Source organism: Danio rerio, chromosome 2, assembly GCF_049306965.1.
Source record: "Danio rerio strain Tuebingen ecotype United States chromosome 2, GRCz12tu, whole genome shotgun sequence".
NCBI lineage: Eukaryota > Metazoa > Chordata > Actinopteri > Cypriniformes > Danionidae > Danio > Danio rerio.
In genome coordinates, this window is record NC_133177.1 from 35,369,404 (window position 1) to 35,393,676 (window position 24,273).

General features: G+C 34.9%; 1 protein-coding gene across 19 annotated transcripts in view; it reads right to left on the reverse strand.

The window, feature by feature from the left end:
• Positions 1–24,273, reverse strand: part of slc4a2a (solute carrier family 4 member 2a) — an 83,613-nt gene that overhangs the window by 6,951 nt on the left and 52,389 nt on the right. For 13 of the 19 annotated variants that reach the window (XR_012388621.1, XR_012388620.1, XM_073919659.1 and 10 more), the window contains 15 exon segments: positions 22,994–23,133; positions 18,542–18,722; positions 17,173–17,308; positions 16,889–17,081; positions 16,482–16,587; positions 15,265–15,449; positions 13,902–14,118; positions 13,596–13,799; positions 11,822–11,970; positions 11,114–11,308; positions 8,342–8,554; positions 8,148–8,237; positions 5,630–5,796; positions 3,258–3,511; positions 1,685–1,854 (listed from right to left, as the gene is read on the reverse strand). Coding sequence is in view for 16 of the 19 variants with exons in the window: in XM_073919659.1 (XP_073775760.1) it covers positions 1,685–1,854; positions 3,258–3,511; positions 5,630–5,796; positions 8,148–8,237; positions 8,342–8,554; positions 11,114–11,308; positions 11,822–11,970; positions 13,596–13,799; positions 13,902–14,118; positions 15,265–15,449; positions 16,482–16,587; positions 16,889–17,081; positions 17,173–17,308; positions 18,542–18,722; positions 22,994–23,133 (2,600 nt within the window). In the remaining 3 variants the exon portion in view is untranslated. 19 annotated transcript variants of the gene reach the window in all.

A 24,273-nucleotide genomic window follows, 5' to 3' on the forward strand; every position in this document is an offset into this window, starting at 1 on the left:
CTTTACATATCAGGTCATGCTCTTCCCTTGGTGCTTTAAAGTCTCTATAAAAAAATCACCTTTCTCTTTCTCCCTATTGATAGCAAAAAATTCATTTGAATCTGTTTGACATATTTTGTTTATATAAATAGTATAGTATAGTATAGTATAGTATAGTATAGTATAGTATAGTATAGTATATAGTTTAGTACGGTATAGTATAAATTTTGTATGCTGGTTGTAAAGCACTTTGGACAACAACTGTTGTTTTCAAATGTGCACTATAACTAAAGCAAACAACAAACATAAAAAGTGAAAAATCACAATGTTGTTTTAGAGGAAACACAATGTGGACAACATGAAATGAATATTTTTCATCAGGTGAGATAATAATTATTCACCATCCAAAGACCTCTATGTAATGCTGTTCGAGTCTTCCAGAGAAGTTTCTACTAACACTCAAAATAATGTTTGTTCAAACTATTTATTTAAAATGAGCTAAAACTATACGATTCCTTAGTTTTTTGGGGGACAGCTTAATTGGTTTATGTTCAATCCACTTAAATTTGTAAAAACTAATAAGTTAACTTAATTCCTTTATGTTGTCTCAACATAATCAATTCGGTGGACCCCTGCATTGTTTTACTGTAGGAGTTAACAAGTCTTAATAATGTCAGGTGCGTTCAATTCACTTTTATAGCCACAAGATGGCGTTGTACCTACTTTAAATAAAGTACAAGAAAATCTAGTACAAGTTTGTTAACTCGGGTGAAAGAAAAACAAAGAGAAAATAATTCTCATTTATTGTGTTTACTCACTGACTGGTCACTCTATAGACTATTTTATAGATTGAGGGATATAAACAAAAACAAAGGTCCCAACACATTTCCTCGTTTAGATTTTTAATTTCTGTAGCTTCCGAGAATCCAAAAAGAGCCACATATTGATAAACAATGTTATGATAGCCATTTTAACATTAAGTTATAATTAAATTGCCTCTAGTTATGAAATAGTTTAATAACAAGCAGGAAATGCTCATGGGCAAATGACATCATCACATTGAAATGGGCTATATGCATTAAGATATATTATGGTATTTATAATTTTCTATTATAGATCTGTGATTTTGTCATGTTTCTTAATTTTCCCAATTGTAATGATGAATTTATGGTGGCGTTCATGTGGATTTATAAACAAAATCATTTTAATCAAATTTATCCAACATGACTTGAACTCCACAGTCCACGCTGTCGCTGAGACTTTTATTTCAGCTTGTTAATGTACTTCCAACTGAAACAGAATACTGAGTAGAGGGCAGGGCTTTATTTTTGCATATCATTTTACTTATAGCAATCTCACTGTAAGAGGGGCGTGGTTACGAATATTGCAGCTGAAGCTGTCAACCTAACATCAGTAGAGAAGGAACAGTCATGCTTTCAGGTCGGCCATGTTTGTAGTTTTTCAACACTTTTTGCCAGTGTTTGTAGTACTAACAGAATCCACATTCAGTGTGCAATGTGTGTTGTGGTCAATAATGATAAATACTTTTTCATTTCTACCGGTTAAGGTAGAAGAAGTGGGTCATTTTGGGAAAACTTGTTTAAACCAATTTGGGATTTTAAAAATACTATTTAGGACAGATATTATGCAAATTAGGATGCATGTCTTCTGATTACTGATTTGCGAATTTGTTTCAGTGACTAACCTTCCGGACGTATGTGTGGTCGGGGTGGTATTTCGGTGGCATGAATAGCAGCATCATGCGTTCTGTTAGCTGGATGCCATTGAGAGACATCACTCCCATATAGAGGAAAATACCAAACAACACAGCGATAGGAACCTGCCGCAGCAAATCTCCAATCACAATTGAGAGGCCTGTGGAGATAAGAGCAATCAAACACTGTCAGATCCACATTATACAACATTGCAGCTGAATTCTCCTCACACGCTCATTTTAAAGGCATAGTTCACTCAAAAAGTTCTGTCACGGTACACTCAACCTTAAGTGGTTTATGAAATTAGTTTTTCTGTTAAACACAAAAGTGGACATTTTGAAGAATGTTGGTAAATAATTGGTATGTATGTTAAGTCATTTTGATATTTAATTAATAGCCCAAACTATTATCTATTTTCATGTTACTTGTGCTTATTTTTTAGATACTAGTATCATTCCCTTAAGTACAAGTACTTATTCATTATACACTAGTACTTATTCATTAGATACTAGTACCTATTTAATAGATACTAGCTCTTTTTTATTAGATGCTATTACTTATTTATTAGATACTAGTAACTATTCATTAGATACTGGTACCTTTTAAATAGATACTAGCTCTTATTTATTAGATACTAGTACTTATTTTAAAAGTGACTATTCTGTTGTAACTAGTAACAAATTATTTTTTTCCATTGATATCTATGGGGCTCTGTCATTGAGATATCCACTATTCAGTTTTTACTGGTATGTATTTCAGTTAAGACTAGTACATATTTTTTATGTTCTAGTAGTTAATAATTAGGTAGTAGTACTTATTAAATAGATACTAGTGCCTAATTAATAGATACTAGTACTTATTAGATCCTAGTACTTAATTAATATACACTAGTACTTGTTTATTTTATACTAGTACTTATTCATTAGATACTAGTATCGTTTTAATAGATACTAGTACTTGTTAAATAGATATTAGTACCAGTTCATTAGATACTACTAACCATTAGAACAAAACATAAAACAAAATCTGGATTGAATTTTAATCCAAAAAGTTTTTAATGAATAAAGTATTATTAAAGCAATTATTATAAAGCATTGTTAAATAAAAAGTATTATTAGTAATAAATGTTTTGAATGTTGTTGAATAATTAGCATTTTGAAGATTAAAGCGTTTTTAGGATATGTATTTTATTGTAATTTATTGTGATTATTTATTCTTTAATATATATTTTATTAACCCAAGTCATTATAAGCTCAAATTTGATATAATATGTACGTTCCACTGAATGAAAATATGTTAGTTTATTCATAATTTGTAGTGTTTACAAAAGTTTTTTTATGTAATATGCTGCAAAAATATTTCAAATCACTTTTGTGGAGTTATTTTAATGTGGGCCCCAAAATGTCTCTGATCCCTACACATATTATTAAAAAAGCTTTTCAATGAAAATAAAAACCTAACATAAAAAAGCAAAATCTAGATCTACACTAAAACTACAACTGTACTAAAATAACTATTATGCATGCCTAAACTGATCATCCATGCAATGAATCATCCGCTCACCTACTAGAAGAGCCACCAGAAACCCAGTGACTCTCTGCTCTTTTACTTCCTGAATGCGTGGTTTGTCTCCAGGTGCGACGGCTTTGCTCATCACCGTCAGACTGTTTGCATGAGTTACAGAGCGAACGGTGGCACCGGTCAACCACGGCAGACCAAACAGAGCTGCAATCCCACCAGAAACCACTATGATCAGCAGGTCCAAGTGAAATCCGGAACCCTTCACCAGCATCCTCTCCTTCTTACTCACTATCAAACTGACAGTCAACATTCAATCAGAACAAATTGAGAGATAATGAATTGGAAAATTTTGTAGAATGCAAAAAAAAAATATCAGGAATATGTGAATGTTAAATCTCTGTAAGCTTAATTTAATTGACAAAAGTACATAGAAGATTGAGTACGGTGCTGCAAATGAATAGAAAAACATGAAAAAAACCTCTTCATCGGTTCATATGCGCACAAATTCTCACAACACGTGCAAATACAGAAACAAGCTGCAAATAGTGAGGACCACAATAGAAATGTGTCGAGGTTGCAATTCATCAAAATATCATTCATTCATTTTCCTATAGATTAGTCCCTTATTCATCTGTGGTAGCCCCAGCGGAATGATCCACCAACTATTCCAGCATGTGTTTTACACAGCGGATGGCCTTCCTGCTGCAACCCACAGCTGGAAAACACCCATACACATTCATACACTATTGCCAATTGTGTTTACCCAATTCACCTGTACCACATGTCTTTGGACTGTGGGGTAAACCGGAGCACCCGGAGTAAATATACGGGGAGAACATGCAAACTCCACGCAGAAACATCAACTATCCCAGTCGGCACTCGAACCAGAGACCTTCTTGCTGTGAGGTGACAGTGCTAACCACTGAGCCACCCCCTTCAGCAAAATATTAGGGCTAAAAATATGTAAACAACAAGGAACTAAAAGATTAGAATGTTAAAACAACAACAAAAAACTCACCTCTCAGATCTCTGACAACATCGCTAGTTGACTCTAAACAGGAAGTAGCAGAGTTTGTCGCTTTTTAGGGTTCCCTGACACTGATCTGTGCTATTTGCAGTATGTTTCTGTATGAGTCTATACACCAGGCTCGAGACGAGCCATTCAGAAGCACATTTAGTACACTGCACTCCCAGCGAAATGACAAGGTTTATAATCTAATGAATACATTTTAAACCTCTTTAACATTATTAAAAAGTACATGATGAGTAAGTGACATTTGTTGGTTTCTTCATTTTCAATTTATATCTTTGCTAGTACTTTATTTGTAATATCTAAGGTTCAATATTTGCTTCTGCGTTCAGTGTGGCAATAAATGTCTTGTAAGATGGTATTCAAACTCACATTAGCAGCATTTAACACTGAAAAAGCACATAATCAGCACCTGAGGTGACCATTATTGTAGTAGTTTATGCTGTTGTTCAGCCGCGACAGAAATAGAAACTGTTCCTAAAATAAAAACTGTGTCGCTTTCAACGATGGTTAGGACAAAACCTGTTTAATTTGTTGTTGTTTTTTAAATTTGTTGTAGCCATTAAACTGTAAAAATAATTTTCGAATATACATTTAAGTTTGTCAGCCAAACATTTTCTTTGTATGTTTTTCATATTAAAACAAGTTTAAGAGAATTAACAAATCACAGACTCTTGATTTTACATATCCCAACATTTCATGAATTGGGTTGTATAATGACTTTATGCATGTATGTATGAATATATGCATGTATGTATGTATGTATGTATGTATGTATGTACATAGAGTTGATGTCAGAATTATTAGCCCCCTGAATTATTAGCCCCCCTGTTTATTTTTTCCCCAATTTCTGTTTAACAGAGACAACATTTTCTCAACACATTTCTAAACATAATAGTTTTATTAACTCATTTATAATAACTGATTTATTTTATCTTTGCCATGATGACAGTGAATAATATTTGACTGGATATTTTTCAAGACACTTCTATACAGCTTAAAGTGACATTTAAAGGCTTAACTAAGTTAATTAGGTTAATTATGCAGGTTAGGGTAATAAGGAATTTTTTTTATAATAATGGTTTGTTCTCTACACTTGAGAAAAATATATAGCTTAAAGGGGCTAATAATTTTGGCCTTAAAATGACTTTTTAAAAAACTGCTTCTATTCTAGCTGAAATAAAACAAATAAGACTTTCTCTAGAAGAAAAAATATTATCAGACATACTGAAAATTTCCTTGCTCTGTTCAACATCATTTGAGAAATATTTTAAAAAGAAAAAAAAATCCAAGGGGGTCTAATAATTCTGACTTCAACTGTATGTATGTATGTGTGTGTGTATGCATGTATCCATAAAAGGTTAAGTGAATGTCTCTGACTCACGTGGTGATCTGAGTCTCCATGAAGATGAGGATGTAGACAAGCAAGGCTGGTAAAATGCAGGCACCCATCATCCAAATAGGGAACTGACCATCAGAGCCCAGCGGGTGTATAAACCAACCACGCTTGTCAGGGCTGGTCACCGAGAAGCCGTCAGGCACGTTCAGTTTCTATATGGAGAGAAAAGAAGTGTTTACTGTTTATGTTTTGGTCACTTAGATCCGTGTTTCTCAACCATGTTCCTGGAGGACCACCAACAGTACATATTTTGAATGTCTCCCTTATTTAAACCATTCAATTCAGGTTTCTGAGTATCTTCTAATGTTCTGATCATTTGATTCAGGTGTGTTTAAATAGGAAGAGCTTGAAAATGTGCACCGTTGGTGTGGAACAGGGTTGGGAAACACTGACTTAGATTACCAGTAGATGAGAGAGACACATTCCAGTTAACCCCTGGTGTTTCATTTGTCTTTTTTGTCCACTTTCCACAATTTTCCTAATTGGGTGGGTTTATATTTAAGCTGTTGGTTATCTTTCAATTTAATATGAATACATATGGTAGCACAATTTAAATAAGAACACAAAAAAATTACATAATGTTGATGCTCTGATAGCAGAAATACTAGACCAAACCACTCAGGGTGTGTGTACAAATCAGGACTAATAAGAAAATGTTGTGCTTTTTGCATTTTTCACCTTCAAACCAAACCTATGAGTTTGAATCCCATGACTTCACCATGTCCTATAATGTATAAGAATTAGATCCAATCTGTTATTAAGCATTCATACAGGCCATCTGTTGCATTCCTGAAATACAACCCATACAGTAGGAGCATTTACAAAAATAGTTCCTACTGAAAGTAAGACTTAATGTACTGTGCCCTGTCGCGAAAGCAAAAATTCAGGATTCACATAGTTCATTTTGTTGAGCATTCCCACCAAGCAATTTTGTGTACAAAAGATGTCTAATTGGCATCTAATAACTAAATTCTAAGATAAAATCTATAGACTTTAATCAAATATACAAACATTCACTAATGTTTGTCTAATATTTGATGACTAGTTTATTTTGGACTTTAGTTAGTTGTCTATTAGATTTTAGGCCAGATTTAGCCTTGTTTTAGGCAAGATGTCTATTAGACATCATTAAAACACAAAAATGCTTGCTGGGTTTCATTGAAGGAGCGCAACAATCATGGATTCAGTCACTAACTTAACATAAAGCTTATAAAACATACTTCAAAAATATATTTTATTTATCATTAAAAGTATAAATATAAACGTCAAAAATAACATGAAGTTAACATGAAGAAAAAATAGAGGAACCGTTGATTCCTGTGCTTAATTTGTGAATTGCGAAGTCCCGGAACAGATTAGGGTGACGGATCGGGCATGTTACTCGAGGATCGAGTTGTCGCGCACGAAAGTGTGTGTGTGTGTGTCTTGATGTGGTGAATAGAGGAGGGGTGTTGTAGACGACTTTGAGCGGGAAAGCGAAAGTGAACAGCGGACGGAGGAGAAGGGTGGTTGAGGAGGGGGATCGGTAAAATGAAGTGCCAGAACCGGATATGGCATGTTCCAGCACAAATTAAGTCCTGGTTGATTCACATAGTTCAATTTGTTGAGTATTCCCACCAAGCAATTGTGTGTAAAAATGATGTCAAAATCTAAGACGAAATATGTAGACTATCATCAAATAAACAGTCACTCACTACTGTCTGTCTAATATTTGATGGCTAGTCTATTTTAGACTATAGTTAGACGTCTAATAGATTTTAGCCCAGATTTAGCCTTTTTTTTTACCCAAGAGGCCTATTAGACATCATTAAAACACAAAAAAAGTGTTAAGAAAGAATAAGGGAAGTGTTGATACACATAGTTTAATTTGTTGAGCATTCCCACCAAGCAATTGTGTGTATAAAAGACGTCCAACAGATGTCCAAACATACACGTCTTAGCTAAAATCTAAGACAAAATCTATAGACTATCATCAAATAAACAAACTCACTATAAATTATCAGTTTTTTACTTCAGTTATCTTCGCCTTGAAGAATCCCCCCTTCCACCCCTACTCCTCCACCTTTCCCTGGTGGCCTGTTGAATCACAGCAAGAACGTCACTGATTCAAATTTTTAACAGGCCAGCTGTCGTTTCTGTGTAGAGTTTACATGTTCTCCCCATGCTCGTGTGGGTTTCCCCCGGGTTCTCCTGTTTTCTCCCACAGTCCAAAAAACATGTGTCATAAATTAATTGATCAATCTACATTAACACTATAGTCAAACTCTTAACCAGCAGTATATCTCTACATAGCAAATTATAATCTATCATCGGCTCTAAACAAAGAGGGGAGTTCTCGAGACCAACCTGAGCTCAAACTCCCCTCTCACCCTGCAAATGGGAGGGAGCCCCGGGCTCGAGGATCTTATGAACTCAGGACTCTCTCCTGGGACAGCATACCAAACAAGCTTTATAATAAATCATCAGCTAACTGTGAACTCTTAAAAATATAATATTTCCTCACCTGTGTGTAAGTGTCCTTAATGCTGTAGTCCAATAACACCATGGTGGAGATGGCAATAGGAACTCCAAAATCTCCGATAGCCCTTCGCAGCTGAGCAAACAAATGAGATTCAATATCAATCCAGCCGCAATAACACTTCATCACACACAGAATTAAGTCAATGACACATCACATAAGCATGAACACTGGCTCACCCTGCCGGGGAAGAAAGCACTGTTCTTGAATTTGCGCAGATAGTAGGCAATGAAGAAGGTGCCTGACGTGAGCACCAGGGACAGGAGGGCTGTGTTAGGCTGGTTTAGTGTTTGAGAAGCACCTGTAGACCTGCTGTCATTGGAGCCTGTTGATAAAGAGGTGGCATTTTCTTCTGGACCGGAGCAGCTTCTGAGAGGATGATCCATGAAGATCTGTGGTGTAAATGGACACTGTCTGAACATCTGCTAGTCATACTTCATTGTCCTTTATAAACTCGATACAGTAAAACAAATGGGCTCCATGGCACGCAGTCAACAGCGAATATTATCTGAACATTCTGTAACATTCCTTAAAAGTTGTTCAAATGTTTTTAAGTGTTACATTTTATTTGTTACATTCTTGTAATGTTGATAGAAAAGAATATGTTCTTAGAACAATAACAATGGAATAATCTAATAACATTTTAATAACGTTCTGGAAACATTATTATGACATAAGACCAAATTATTATGAAAATATTTTGAATAAAGTTATCACCAAAAAACTACTTTAATGTTTTGGTTCTGTCCAAATCAATGGAGATTTAGTTACATGTCGTTTAGTTACTTTTATGGTTTTCTTTTTGAACCTGAACCTCTTTTGGCAATTTTTGAAACCAGCCTCGAAAATTTTTTGCTTAAAGAAGAAACGTAGAGTAATTGCTTTCGTCACACTATTTGCAAGACATTCAATCCTTCTCTATTGGAAAATAAACTGAGCCCCTAATACATAGTAGATGGATCAAAGACCTGATGTATTTTATTCAGCTTGAAAAAAACTATCAAATTTACTCTCAGAGGTTCAAAAAGTAGTTTTTGAAACATGGTCTCCTTTTCTTACATACATTGACAATTTACAATTCTTAGAGGGGGAGGATATTTAATCCCATACAATCTCAAAAGATCCTCCTGCCTTTCCTCTCACTGTCACCTTGTAATGCCTTTCACAATGGGCTTACTTGAAATAAAGGTATACAGAACCTTCCTGCAATTACACACTGAATGGTTATCTTTTTACGTGCATTGTATATCTTTTTACTTTTTCCATTTAACATTTTAATTTATTTATTTGTTATTACTGTATTAGAGTTGTGTATGCACCCTACAAGTACACTTGCTGTGCTATGTGTGACGCTTGAAGATTTTGATGTTTGCTGACTGTTAGCTATGTGTCCCTTCTGTTAAAGCCACAAAAGGGGAACTAGTATTGAGGATGTTTGTTTTATATTTGTTTGTTTGTTTTGTTATTGTTGACCTTTTGTTTTACTGTTTTGTGCAAACTTTATAAAAATTCTTACAAATAAAGTCTTTAAAAATGTATTTATTATTCTGTCTCTAAAAATATACATATTGAACGTTCTAAGAACCTTGAACAATAACGATCCATTTCTCAATGAATATAGAAAATGTATTTTGGTGCATTCAAACAAAACAGATTTATTAAACAGATATATTTATTAAAATAATATTTTAGTCACAGAGCATCTTTAGAAATTGAAAAAGAATACAATTAAATGCAAGCTAAATATAACAAAATAAAATTACAACCAACAAAATTTCAACTAAATTGTAAATTTTTTTGCTTCTCTTGATTTTTCTTCTTTTTTAAAAATTTGTATTTACTATTTTTCTATAACATATACATAGTTTTTAACTGTTATCATAAGTTATTCTGTTAGATAAGCTGCAGATTTGGCTTTACTATTGACTAAACTAATTTATATGCACACATATAATATTGTATAGCTTTCTATTAAAAATATGAATTTAAATGATAGATTTGTAATAGATTTGTCTACTTAGCACTGTAACTTAATAGGAACATTAAGGAAACGTTTTTTTAACCTTAAATTGTTAGCTGGGATTTCTTTAAAGTAATTGCTTTTATGCAACAAGGATGCTTAAAACTGACTTAAACATATTAAATTGTTTTCTGTAGAAAATAATTTACATATATTAAAATACAACAGTTTTAAAATAAATGTTTTAAAAATCTTTCTAATACCCTGAAATATTACATTTTGATTCCATTTTTTAATATTACAGGCAAAGACTATCACATCAGAAAGAGATAAAATCGTAGTCCCAAAAATCTCATAATGTTTTGTACATTAAATTGTAATTTAAATGCAAGCAAACCTGGTGTACCTGTTGTTGTAATAGTGTCTCATTCCACATAAATATTCCATTGATAGAAAACTAGACAATTTGCTTATAATAAGCACTAATATGTTTTCTTGATATTTTTCCCCATTTAACAATATCCTTATCATCCTGAAAAATGCAAATATCAGTGACATTTCACAATTCTTAAATCAATAAATGTACTTAATAACTTTAATATTACAGAAAAAGCTACCTAGCTTACATTGCCTTTTTTCAAACATTTTTAAGACAGGGGAAGTTGATAATTAGGCTGCTGTCACTTTTAAGACTGAATGCACACAATATCATGTTGTATGTGTCAATTTTCCTCAGATGTTTATGTTTACTAAACTAGCTGATGTGTAGACTATTTATACAGTAAAGTGAAACTGGCAGAACAAATTAGACTATGGTGGGCCATAACACCACAAATAAAAGGCGAATGTCACACATTATTGTATCGACATTGCCAAAAAGTGGCACTGAGACACTGTTTTGTTTATAAGATATGAGTTTCAATAAGTTTTAAATATCAATATTTTGTGACAATTCTAGTATATACAAAAACAACAAAAACAATTTGTATACTTTGCCAAGCTTGAAGAAGGTCTCGTAGATGAAGATGAGAGAGATGAGGATGGAGAAGATCTCTTGGGTGAAGCGTGACACAAATCGCACCAAGAAACTCCCTTCAAAGGCCACAGTGAGTAACACAATGATGATCAACCACATCCCAATCCACATGCGGCCCGTCAGATACTCAAGGTCATTGGACTTGCAAAACTGTAAACACATTGATTCATATGTTCAAACCTTTTACTATTCAGTTTCTACGCTATTATTTACATCAACATCTTAACATCAATCACTCTCAATAGTGTGAATTATTTTTTTATATATCGCTGCAATGGTGATTCCACCTTCTTTAAGTAGTAAAAATGACTAAATTTACCTTTTGCCAACCAGGAAAAGAATACATAATTATATGGTGTTATGCTTTGCAATCAATTTTTTTTTATAATGGAAGTGAATGGGGCAAAAACAACCACTAACATAACAAAAGGGTAGTCAATTTTCCCAGAGTCTATTGTTGAGTTATTGAAAAATTCCACAGAATCTTCTCAAACACTGTGTCAAAATAAGCTTTGTCACCAAAAATAATTCCATTTGACGAAACAGAGAAAGTTGTGGCCAAATTAACCCTCAAAATCACCCCAGAATGGATGAAAACTACCAAAACCGCACTCAAGGGTGAATCTGTATTGTCTGTACTTATGTATTATTACATAAACTTACTGAATAGAAGGCCTCTTCAAACACTAGCAGGGGTCCAGAGAAGCCCACGATGAGCAGAGGTTGAGCTCCGAGGAGACAGAACAACATTCCCTGAACAGCAGTGGAAATGATCAGCTCTGACACACCGATCAAACCATCGGTCTTCTCACCTGTGCAAGAAATAAATGAATTCATCAGTAATGTTTCCTTAATTAGTTGGATCATTAAAAACAGTCATTTAACCCTTATCCTTTACTGGTTGCCAAAGTGTCCCTCACAGATCAAAATGACCCGAAGGACAAAAGTGTTAATCTTTTTGATCCAGGAATCTTTATATGCAGGGCTTGACATTAACTTTATTGATCACCAGCCACTGTGGCTATTAGTTTTCCAACATTACTAGCCATTTTTCATTTTCCCTAACCACAACTTTGTATTTAGGAAAATGTATTTTATAAGCAAAAAATTTGATTTTGGCATGCTAAAATGACTTGATTTAGACTTTAAAATGACTTGATTTCCTTATTCATTTCACTTGTTTTGTGTTGTGTATGAGCTTGCTCAATGTATAAGCAAATGAGTTGTGCTTTCATAGTGTCGCATTACAATTAGCTTTTATTTCACATCACTTTTCAGGCCTCAACACTAAGGATTTACCAATTTTCTCTCTGGCCAAACCAAACAATAAAACAATTTAAAACAACAAATTCTTAGTCCAATATAACTGTAAGCAAAAAAAAGCAGGTGATAAAGATACCATGTGCGATAATGAAAGGATAATCATGTAAAAGGTTAAAGTGAAAGCAACCAGCTGCTTACAAAAAAACCTTTACAAAAAACTGGAGCCCTTGAAAACAGCAGGACTGTGGGTGCATGTGTGTCGCTTTTTGTCTATTCTATATGAAAGAGAACCGATCACTCCAGTTATGTTTACGGGCATGGATGCTTTGCGCAAGGAACTGTTTATTCATTGCTGACACTGAAGCCCTCACCAGTGTGTCAGGATCAACAGTTTGTCCCCATGCGAGTGATCATCTTCTCATTCGGTATTCACCTGCTTTCTATAGTTAATATAATCATCTCTCACGCTGGCTTCTCATTGGCCCATTCTCATTGGTGTTTTTTAAGAAAACCACAATTAAAAAATTATCTTCAACCAGCCAGAGTGGCTAGTGGGAGTGACTGTCTAACCCGCCACAGCCAAAATATACCCACATTTGGCGGGTTGGTGGGTGTTAATGTGAAGCCTTGTTTATATCAAAATTTATACAGGTTTAAAATCATTGTTTTATCTTTACTTTTAATCAACACTTTCATATTAAGAAATGTGACTAACAATATTTACTAATATTTAGATTTTTTTATCATGAAAACTGACAAAAAATGCCATTCCAGTCACCTTTTACAGTAAACTCCCTCCTGTGGAAAAAAAACAATTCTCTCAAGTTTTATGGTTATTTTCTATAGAATTCAAATGAGATTCTAAATGAAATAAATAAACTAAAACATGGAAACACATAAGTTTCCAACACCAATCTGAAACTTGTTTTTAAATTTATTTCTGCATTTAGATATATAAATTTACACACACACAAAAAATCCCCCTTAATTTGTATGTGGTCCTGCAAGGGAGATACTTTTTTATAGCCACAAAACTCAAATCCACTAATTTTCTTGTGTTTTACAAGTTCAAGTGTGACAAAAAAGTCTTGTACAAATCTGATAAACAAAAACATTCTAAATCAATTGAGAAAAGCATAAGGGTTAAATAATAAAAGAATCATCTCTGACAAACCCAATAGTCCTCCAAAGGTAACGGCAGGAGAGAGAGCAGCAAAGTAAATGAATATGACAGTAGCCATGCATTGAGGACTCAGCGCATCCTTAAAATCACTGATGTATTTGGGGTATCGGCGCCGCACATCTCGGATAACACCACCAAACAGCCTCCCTGTCCTCCGAAGAGGGTCATCTTCAGGTTTCAGAGGAGGTTGTAAAGCTGACAACATTAAGAATGAATGAAAGAGATCATTTAATTTTGGATAAACATGAAAGAATTCTGTTGACTTTCGCATTGACTTTCTCAAATAGAGCCTTGTACCGATGTCATCTGGGCTCTTGGGCTCTTTGGCCTGTAGTTTAACCTCCTGCTCGTGTCTCTTGTGCAGCATCTCTTTCTGGAAGCGGGCGATGGAGTGCAGCAGCTCGTCTCCTCCAACCTCAGATGGAGGCAGCACAATACTGCAGTCCAGGAAGCTGTTGATGGCGGTCAGTAGATCCTGGCGTCCGTCCGCTAAATACGCCGCCTCATGGAAGTGCTGGGTGGGAGACCACATTTATGTTTAAAAAAATGTAAATAAAAATACTTATGAATGCTGTATGATGATGTATGTAAGAGATAGTTTACCCATGATGAAAATTTACTCACTTCGTACTCTCCTTTAGGTGTTTTTTTCTTTCGTCGAACTCAAAAGAAGATATTTTAAAGAAAGCTGAAAACCTGTAACCATTGACTTCCATAGTAGGAAAAACAAAAATTATAAAAGTCAATGGTTACAGGTTTCCAACATTTTTTCAAATGATCTTCTTTTGTGTTTAACTGAAGACAGAATCTCATAACGGTTTGAAACAGCTAAAGGGTGAGTAAATGATGACAAAATGTAAATTTGGGGGTGAACTATCCCTTTAAATAGATAAACTGAATAAATATCTATAAATACTTTTTTACTACAAATATATAAACTTTCATATTTACTTGAGAAACAAAATTACTTCAGATGTTATCTGAAAATTGAGTGGGTTCATTCTTTAAACAAGGTAACATCTGCCAACGGAGAAACAAGAAAAAAAAATTAATTCAAAGGTAAATCAAGATAATGTTTGAATTTAATTTTGGTCGAGTTTTTGAAAAGCAAAACTTAAAATATAATGCAATTTTGCAACTCAAGTTAAAGTGTTAAATTAAGAATTTGTAGTGAAAAACAAGATAAATATACTATGTTTTTTGCATTCCCTGAAAGACTTCATATCTTCCACAGTAATTTTTGTAATATGTACACAATTATGTTCAAACATTTGTTAATACTTGCAAATACTGTAAAATTTATACTAATAATACTCCGAAATAGTAACTGTTTTCAATTTTAGCATCATCACTCATTATTATCATAACAGTCTTCAGTCATATGACCTCTCAGAAGTTAATCGAATATGCTTATTTGCTGCACAAATAATTACTATTGTTCAGATATACTATGACCACGCCACAAAATGCATTTTCTTGAAATACAACTCCTCTTTAACATTATAAAAGTTTTTTATTACAGTTTAGATCAATATAATATGTCCATAAAGAAACAAAAGTGCAGGTCTCAAACTTTTGAACAGCAGTGTAAATTCTGTTTATCAAAACAAGACGAAATAAAATTTGGGTGGAAAATGATCTTGGTTAACTTTGTGCTTACTTTATCAGACATAAGTGTCGATATGGAGCGGCCGATTTGGTGGTAGTCAATGTTGGCACTCGGTGGGCCAAGTAGCACAAACAGAAACCGCACTGGAATCGGCACTTCCAGAACTGACTCCAACAGAACCGCTTCCTTTAGTCTCACAAAAGCCATGGTGGGCTGATCCAGGAAATCCACACAGCCTGCGAAAATCAAAGTCATCTGCATCAGGGCTTTCACAGATTCAATTCAGTTTTATTTGTATAGCACTTTTCATGACACATATCAAAGAAGCTTTAGAGAAAGCACAATTATCAGCAGTGGTGGAAAGAGTACTGACAACTGTAGTGCAAGTTGAAGAATACATTTTATCTTATATCCAGCAAATTAAAAATGTAGCTTACATCAGTCCTATTAAGGGTGTTTCTAAGTATAAGTTAAATGATTTGACATTACATTAAAATATGCCAATAAGCTGACAGAAAGCAGGTTAATGCATTAACATACAAAGCGAAATCTGTTATCCAAAAATCTCAAAAGGGGGGCAAAATCTAGCTGTGACAATATGTTAATGCATGTTATGCACTTTGCACCATGATTAATAAGCTTGTGTCAAACAGTTAGCGCCGTTGACCAAACTCAAGCAGCAATTTGTGTATGTATGTGAAAACGTAACATTCTGCAGTGCATTTAGTTCATGTTTCGTGATTTCAGTCATTTTTCAGGAGGCGTCTTTCATTTACTCATCAGGACATGCTGTCTCTTGGTTGCTGTGTGTAATGATTTTGTGTCTTGTTGGACACTTTTAAGGCTTTCACACTACATGTTTGCTGCATGTAATTTATAAAGCATCTGTGTTTTGAGGTCAGTCGGTCTGTTGAAATTGTTCTCCGTCTGATTTGATGGGAATCACAGGTCTGATTACTAGCTAATCACCACAGACAAAAAATAAGATATAAAATACAAATGTACTCAAGTGCAAATATGCATTTTGTAAACTACTTATTATACAATTCATTGCAAAAAAGACTTAATTACAGTAATTTGAGTATTTGTAATTGGCTATTTTAGACCAATGGTTATTAGGTTGCTATGTCCACACTGCAGAAATGTAAAGAATGACGATATACAAGCAAGATAAACATGATTAAAGTGTTTACCCCGTGAATACAATCACAATATAAAGAAAACTGTACGTTTTCAACAGTTATCACATATGCAGAAAGCAAACTGACCAACAAGAACAACGGTGGCTTCTGCATCTTCTGGAATCTTCTCAAGCAACTTCAGCTCATGTTTTGATTTGGTCTTGTGCAAACCAAAAAACTGTGGAGAGTCTTTCTGTAGAAATATAGAGGAAAAAGTACATTTTTTCATCTATTTTACATGTCAAAAACACATAAACAGAAAACGAGGCTAAATTTTGGCTGTCAGTGAAAATCTAAAAGACGTCAAAAGTCATCAAAGATTAGAACTTCACATTCATTAATAAGTTTGATGACTATTTTTAGATTATTACTAGATGTTTATTAGATTTTCACTGACAGTTCAAATTTAGCCTTGTTTTAGCTGAGGCATCCAAGTTCGGACGTCTATTAGAAATCTTTCAAAAGCGCTGGGAGGCTTCAAATGAACACAATACCTCGTTCTTCTCTACATAATCTACACTACTGCGTGACTCAAAGTTGCGCAGTCCCCCAATGAGCGGGTCTGTGGCAGGAAGCTCTGGTGCACCGATATGATTAGTGCTGTGATAATGAGAGATGAGAGAGCCAAGGCTGGTCGCTGAAATGTTCCGGTTAAACAAGCTGTGCTCTTTGCCATCACTCGGATGACTGTCAAACAGAAGAACAACAAAGTGAGTATTTTATTAATGTGTTTTTTAAATATGTACTGTAAGAGTAATGTAGTTTTTGTAAAACTGACCTGTGTTTGAGGAGAAGGGCTCGCAACACATTGGCTCTGTCATGTGCTCTGATCTGATCAGAGATTATCATCTGCTCCACAACCTGATGAGCAATGCCAGGCAGGGTCTTCTGGTCCAGATCTAGCAACACCGCACCTGTAAAATCACATTATCAGTATATCAATAGATTTTCTAAAGGATCATTCTGGTTGCTTGATGCTGATTGGAACCAGAATGATCCTACTGATGAACCGTTCTTCTGTTTGGTTTATCTGTGTTGACTGCACAACACCCTTAGCAACATTTGAAAATAAAAAAAATACTGTCAAATAGTATTTTAGAAAAGTTTATCAAAAATATATTATATATAAGAGGTGTAATAGATAACGGATAATCCACAGTTTGGAATGCATATGACCAGCGGATAATTTTTTTTAATAAATTTTTTTGAACTTGTAGGTTAATCTAACATTTATAACAACAGCAGAGAGATCACCTTCCGCACCATTCAAATCACATGTATGAAAGCATTTAGGCTTACCTGTAAGATATAATGATGACAGATAAAGGTGTGGTGGGACCTAAATGCTTTATTAGGTTAATAATTAAAGGTGTTTTCTCTCACTGTTTAGCCTGCATTAATGCATTTAGAGTAAAGCTGCACAATTAAACATTATAAGATCATAATATCAATTAAAACCCGCGCAACATGAATGATAAGTGATAATGATTTGCATATGTTTATTAATCCTTTGAATAGCTGCATTCAAATCTGCGTTTGATTCGAGAGATCTAGTTTTTACACTTTTTCAGTTTGTTACAAACACTTAAATAATGCAGAAGTACTGGGAGATCAGTTTATAGTTCAGATATAAACACTAATGTTTATGATAAAGATTAAATTCACGGTCTAATGGAACTTAACGCTGGTGAATGTTGTTGCAATTACATTGTGTAACCAATAGGTGGAGACAAACAACCATCAAAATTATGTCACTGAATAGGTTTTCAAATATGATCCACCTATAACGAAACATGAAGTTTTATGTGTGAATTGTTGAATCATTATTTGAAAATAAATATATGTTGTACAAGATTATAGATTTGGCTTTAAGTTTTAAGGCCATGTTTATTTCAGTACATCATGTCTGGTTTGGATGATCACAAACTGGCTGTAATGAAGTGATCAAACCACATTATATATATAAGAATTAAAAATGATATAATTAAGGAATCAGTTTACATAATGAATGTATAAAAACATATTTTTCAGAAAAAAACACAAACCTAAAAAAACATCCTAAATAAAAAATACAAAAACAACAAAAAAAAAAACAATTTTATTTTATACAATAATAAGATGTGTGTTTTTCTGCCTCTCTCTCTCACCATGTGAAATGGTCTTGCGGAGCTCCAGCAGGCTGCGGAACGAGAGTGAAGCCACATGAGGTTTCCCCCAGCGTTCAGTCTCCTCCTCAACATCCTCTTCAAACTTTATCCAACGAGCAGTTTCTTTCCAATGCATCTCCTGGTTCTTATCCATCAGTAATTCATTCAGCTCAACAAAAACCTGAGAGAGAACACAGTTATTACTTGACATTTCTTTCAAGATTTGACATTCTTACATTCAATATATTGTGTTAAATAAGTTTGATTTGGTTTAGTAAACATTCTTGCCAAAAAACAAAATACAAAACCATTTATACTACCTCACAACCTAATAAAAGCCGCTAATGCTGTATACTATGTTAGAGTAAGCAGGCAAGATTAAATTTACTCCACATTTTGCTGTAAAATATAGTTGCAGTTCTTTTAGTTAAAAGCAATCTTTTGGCAAGCCAGCATAAAATATCTGTTGGGATAAAATGTAATTCTATATGTTCAAGCTGACATTGTCAGTAGAATTATTCTGTTTCCTAAAACTAATTTCAAGCATCTGAAGCGTGAGTTTTGAGTTATACACAGTTCTGATATTGTGACTATCCACTGCCTTCTACAACACCAGAGCCAGACATGTGGTATTAGCAAACAAGTGCTGAGTAAAAATCACACGCGCAAGCTTCAGCTGCTCTACAAAGCACTCACAGCAGCTCTGTGCTGCCCTACCTTCAGCTGCTGGGCACGATGAACCCTGTGGTCCATGTAACAGGGCCATGATCGCCTCTAATAAACAACAGCAGGCTCAGTGAGCCAATAATAGTCACACCACACTATACTAGATTTCGTCCTCAGTATAAGAAAACATTAAAGCTCAAGTGTGTACTTTTCCTCAATTACTATTACTAGGCAGTCAAACTTTATGTTAGAGCATTTTGGTTAGCCAAATATAGCAATACTGGTTCATGTTTTTCACTCAACAAATCAAGCTATAGGTTTAACACACACAGTTGAAATCAGAAATATCAGCCCCCCTTTGAAATGTTTTTTCTTTTTTAAATATTTCACAAATGATGTTTAACAGAGCAAGGAAATTTTCACAGTACATCTAATAATATTTTTTCTTCTGGAGAAAGTCTTTTTTGTTTTATTTCGGCTAGAATAAAATCAGTTAATACTTTTTTTTTTAAATTTAAGGTCAAAATTATTAGCCTCTTTAAGCTATATTTGTTTTCGATAGTCTACAGAACAAACCATCGTTATACAATAACTTGTCGAATTACCCTAAACATCCTAGTTAACCTAATTACCCTAGGTAAACCTTTAAATGTCACTTTAAGATGTATAGAAGTGTCTTGAAAAATATCTAGTCATAAATTATTTACTGTCATAAAGGCAAATATAAAATAAATCAGTTATTAGAAATAGGTTATTAAAACTATTATGATTAGAAATGTGTTGAAAAAAATCTGCTCTCCGTATAACAGAAATTGGGGAAAAAATAAACAGGGGGCTAATAATTCAGGGGGCTTAATAATTCTGACTTTAACTGTATACTGGCTCAACAAAGTGTTTTATTGACCTAACCAATTGTCACTGACTCAACCGATTCCCTTACAGACTCAATCAATAGTGTTTCTGACTCAAACAACCATGCTATTGACTTAACCACTTGAATTACTGACTCAATCAATGTTATTACCCAATTGTGTTACTGACTGTCTCGATTGAGTTATGCCGAGTTCAGACTGCATGACTTTAACCTCGTTTTTGACTCACCGACAAGTTTTGAGCAATGGCAGACAAATGCCTGAAATCACAGGCAAATCGGTGCTTGCTCACATGAGTGACAGTCACACAGTATGATCTATCAAAGACGTGATCTGAGAGAATTGCCGATGAGCCGCTGATTCCCGTGAGATTTTTGCCATGCTAAATATGTGAAGCTGTCAGCCATTAAAATCATGCTGCGTGAAATGAGTTTTGACTGAAAATAACATCAGCAATCACTACAGCCAATGAAAGAGCAGCATTCACTAGTATGGGTACCTGCAGGCCAGCGGGGGGTTGGGGAAAAAGTTATAAGCGCTCATTTTCTGTTTATATGGACTCAAGAAATGGAGGAAAAACTAGCAGGAATTTGGCAGGAGCACCTGTGTCTGCTTGACCTGTCATCTGAGCAATATCACAACCGGGTCAAAATAGTAAAAAGTTGAGGAGAAATTGCTAATTCCCTTCTAACCCAGGTGAGCAAATATCTAGATTTTATACCCCATGAATGGCTCCTTTCTCGTTATGTAGTTAATAACAAATGATATACTAAGTGTTTTTGGTTGTGAGACGTAGTTTAGACAAAGCGATTCTTCCCAGTGTAAAATCCTGCAGTGTGAAACCCCCTGTCGCCTATCCATCTTGCAGTGTAAACAAAGCAGCGACAAAACACTAGCCCAGATAGTGATGCAATGTGAAAACATCTGTGACACGACTACTTTAAAAATCCTGCAGTTTGAACTCGGCATTAGTCTAAATAATTGTTAGTCAAATTTTTTTACTAACTCAAGTTAACTGGCCGGCAGCTAGCTCTCTGCAGCTCTCACATGGTCGCCCACTGAAGCTAAGCAGGGCTGCACCTGGTTAGTACCTGGATGGGAGACTACATGGGAAAGCTAGGTTGCTGCTGGAAGAGGTGTTAGTGAGGCCAGCAGGAGGCGCACCAATCAGCTGGTGTGCGGTCTAGCCGACGCGTCATCCAGGTGGATGCTGCACACTGGTGGTGGATGAGGAGATTCCCCCATGTGTAAAGTGATTTGAGTGCCCAGAATAGCGCTATATAAATGTAAGGAATTATTATTATTATTAACTTATTGATCACTGACTCAACAAATCATGTTATTTACATGAGGTGGGGGAAAATATCGATATCACGTAGTATTTTTGCGTCCATATTAGGACACACTATATTTTGATGGTCCGTTTGTTGAATTTAAGTTACATTACTAATTCTCAGGTAGATTATAAGACTGTTAGGTTGGGGTTAGCCAGATCACAACTTTTTAACAGCTAGCCGTATGTAATATCTTATTTACACAATGCCATGAAGGAATCGAACGATAATTCCTTACATCTATGTGACCTTATAATATATTTAGGAGCATTTGTGTTATTGCGTATAATGGTTGTAGTGCGACCTGTTGATTTATAAAAAATAAATACATAAAACGTGCTGAATCGGTCCTACCTGCCGCTATATTGGTTCATAATAGCTGTCAATCACTCACAGCTTTACGCTGTCAGATAACAAAGCTTTTGTGACTGCGGGTAATGCACAAGTTTGAGGAAGAAGCAGTGAAAAGTACACAGGTTTGCCAACCCACCCAAAGTTACAAATAATGGCGCTGATAAGAATGATCATGCTGTGAATGTTGATCCTCCAGACGAGATCATTGAGTGTTTTTGGCGAGAGTGCAGAAAGACTTGGGGTGGATCAGCTGTTTTAATGGCCCAAATCTCGATGCGTTGCATTCACTGCATGTTCAGCGCAAATGTCTAACCGTAAATGTTTGCGCTAAATGTAGAATTTAACACTGTATATCATCGCCCAAGAAGCTCGCCTTTAAGTTTAAAGTGAAACTGTGGCTTATGTCAAAGAACGGTATTACGCAGGTGGTCATCGCGAGAATAATGCTCTGCCCCGCTTACATTTTGGGTCTGCTGACTTGCCTGCTTTTTTCCACAAACACAGAAAAATGTAAATCAGAGCACAATGGGACTGAGCATTCATAATGACACAAACCCAAACCAAAACTTTTAAAGAGTGGCAGAAGTGAGAAGTGATGACTGTAGCTTTCAGCATCGAATTGAATGATTTAATATAATATTTTGTTTGTTTTGTAGCAGAAATATTATTTGTTTATTAAATTGACATGAGGCGAGGCAGTGGCGCAGTAGGTAGCGATGTCGCCTCACAGCATGTTCTCTCTGCCTTCGTGTGGGTTTCCTCCGGGTGTTCACAGTCCAAAGACTTGCGGTACAGGTGAATTGGGTAGGCTAAATTGTCCGTAGTGTATGAGTGTGTGTGTGTGTGTGTGAATGTGTGTGTGGATGATTCCCAGAGTAGGTTGCGGCTGGAAGGGCATCCGCTGCGTAAAAACTTGCTGCATAAGTTGTTTAGGTTAATTCCGCTGTGGCGACCCCGGATAAATAAAGGGACTAAGCCGACACCTGTTTGTTTGTTTGTTTGTTTGTTAATTATGTCTGCTTATATATAAATTATATTCTATATATTTAAAACCATGATAATATTGTACCATGATACAAGAATCCTTAAAAAATCGTATTGTAGGGACGATATTTACTCAGTCGATTAAGCTATAGACTGAAAACTACACACTTGAGCTATAAGGTATTGATGACACACAAGTCTAGAAAACAGAGGAAAGATAATCTAGTCAGCTGGCTTCTCACCTCATGTGGAGTTCGATCCAGCTTGGTCCGAATACGACTGCTGAACTCTTTGTAGTCCTTGCCGATGTGAACCACCTGTCCTTTAGCGCTCTTCTTAACCAGGTGCCGCCGCACACCTGGGACATCTTCAAATCTGTGACCTGCGACAACGACAGCAAGACAAAGCTGAAATACTAAACCAAGAGCTGGAAACAACAAACAAGTCAGAAAAACACTGACTGTATTGTAAACCAGCAGAAGGCCTTTAAGTATCAGTAACTCAGTGCTTACCTAATCTTGACAATACCTACTACATTACAAAACAACCATCAGCCTCCAAACACAGAAAGCCAATCTGAAAACTCAACTGAACACCACTAGAAAATGACTCAATGAATTTCATGTCTCAAAGTAATCTATTGTTTGGCCAAATTATCTGTATTTACAGCACACAAACAAACACACACACACACACACACAGAAGCGACGTCAAAGGCACAGTTGTAGTGGGCAGCTCAGCACCCTTTGAGAATGTCCACATTCCTGAATCACAGCCATAGATGGTTTGATGTACAATCTGAAAACATGATTTATTCTCAGAAGAATGAGAAGAGAAAGGTAAATAAAGAAGTCCTTTATAACAGCAGAAAAAAATCTAATGAACCAGGGAAACAAATACATTTTTCTGCACTCAAAACACGTCATTATTGATCTAAGGTCAGCTCAAATGCTTAATACTCGCTGGTCATACTGAAAAACACTCTCACCCCAAAAAAATTACTTTATTAATCAGGGGTTGCCACAGCGTAATGAATCGTCTACTTTTTTCATGTATTATGCAAATATTATTAACAATTAATGGTATTTTATGAAGTTTGGGTTCTGTCGTATTTTTTCCTGTGAAAAAAAAAATCCCAAACAAAAACCGCCTTAAATATTAATATTAAAATATTAAGCACAATACTTTTCAAGAATATTTCAAGAATAATAAGATAAAATGTTAATTTAGCACCAAATCAGCATTTTAGAACAATTTATGAAAGATCACCAATGAAAACTCAAGGTTAAGGAAAGCAAATTAGACACATTATTAAAAACTTTATATTAAAGTTATTTAAAATTTTAATAATTTTTTTAAATTTACTGTATTTTTCAGCAAATAATGAAACAACATATTTCAAAAACATACAAAATACGGAACAATTTTTTTTTAAAGACATCATAAAATAAAAAACAAAAATATGAATAATATGAATTTATATTTCAAAACCTGGCTGCATGGTGGTGCAGTGTGTAACAAG